The following is a 696-nucleotide window of genomic DNA, read 5'->3' as shown; positions in this document are numbered from 1 at the left end:
TCCTTACCAAGCACTGCGCGATCCTCCACGTCTCCTGTTTCTCAGCCAGCTCCGGGAGGTCGTTCCAGCGCAGGACACGGGCCATTTGTACAACGGCTTTCCTGGCGGTCTGTGGGGAAGCAGAAGCTGGGAGATGGCACCACGGCCCGAGGAAGGAGACCCGGCATCGCCCTCCTCTCGGCAGGGCCGGGAGCCTTTTCCCAGCACGCTGTGGGAAGGGAACAGAACACGGACAGCAGGGCGTGATGGCCACACACAGACACAGAGCCGCAGCCCCTCCGTGGTCACCCAGCACAACGCTGGGCTCCCAGCTGGCTCTGTCCCAGGCCTTCGACACCCAGGCTGCGGGTAGCAGAGCTCGGAGCCCAGGCTGTGGGTGCACGACCCCTCCGCCTGCTCCGGTGCGAGGAACGGCAGGGAGCTGGGCCTGTCCTCCGGGCCTCGGGCAGCAGCCACGCACCCTGGCACCCACAGCACCCAAACGGTGTCACCGTGCCCTCGGTGGGGCGGAAAACTGTACCTGGGCCACGTCCTGGTTCTCATCGTGCATCCGAAGGAGCAGTGGGACCAGGCCCCTGCGCACCGTCCCCTTCATTCTGCTCCGGTGGCACCAGACCACGGCCTGCACCATGTCTCTGTAGAGACGGATGGAGGACACCTGCACGGCACTGGACTCCTGGGAGGGAGGGAGGGAGG

At 66.5% G+C, this 696-nt stretch overlaps 1 protein-coding gene across 1 annotated transcript in view; it reads right to left on the bottom strand.

The window, feature by feature from the left end:
• Positions 1–487: 487 nt before the first annotated feature.
• The window catches only part of LOC122167337, a 2,020-nt gene continuing 1,811 nt past the window's right edge, over positions 488–696 (bottom strand). Inside the window, exon 6 of the mRNA XM_042831829.1 lies at positions 488–673. Coding sequence (XP_042687763.1) covers positions 488–673 — 186 coding nt within the window. The remainder of the gene's footprint in view (positions 674–696) is intronic.

The sequence above is a fragment of the Centrocercus urophasianus genome, unplaced genomic scaffold (genome assembly GCF_019232065.1).
Source record: "Centrocercus urophasianus isolate 14NV4802_14NV808 unplaced genomic scaffold, USGS_Curo_1.0 seq_360, whole genome shotgun sequence".
Taxonomy (NCBI): Eukaryota; Metazoa; Chordata; class Aves; order Galliformes; family Phasianidae; genus Centrocercus; species Centrocercus urophasianus.
Note: the sequence above shows the minus strand (reverse complement) of the source record. Positions and strands in the feature narration are given on the sequence as shown.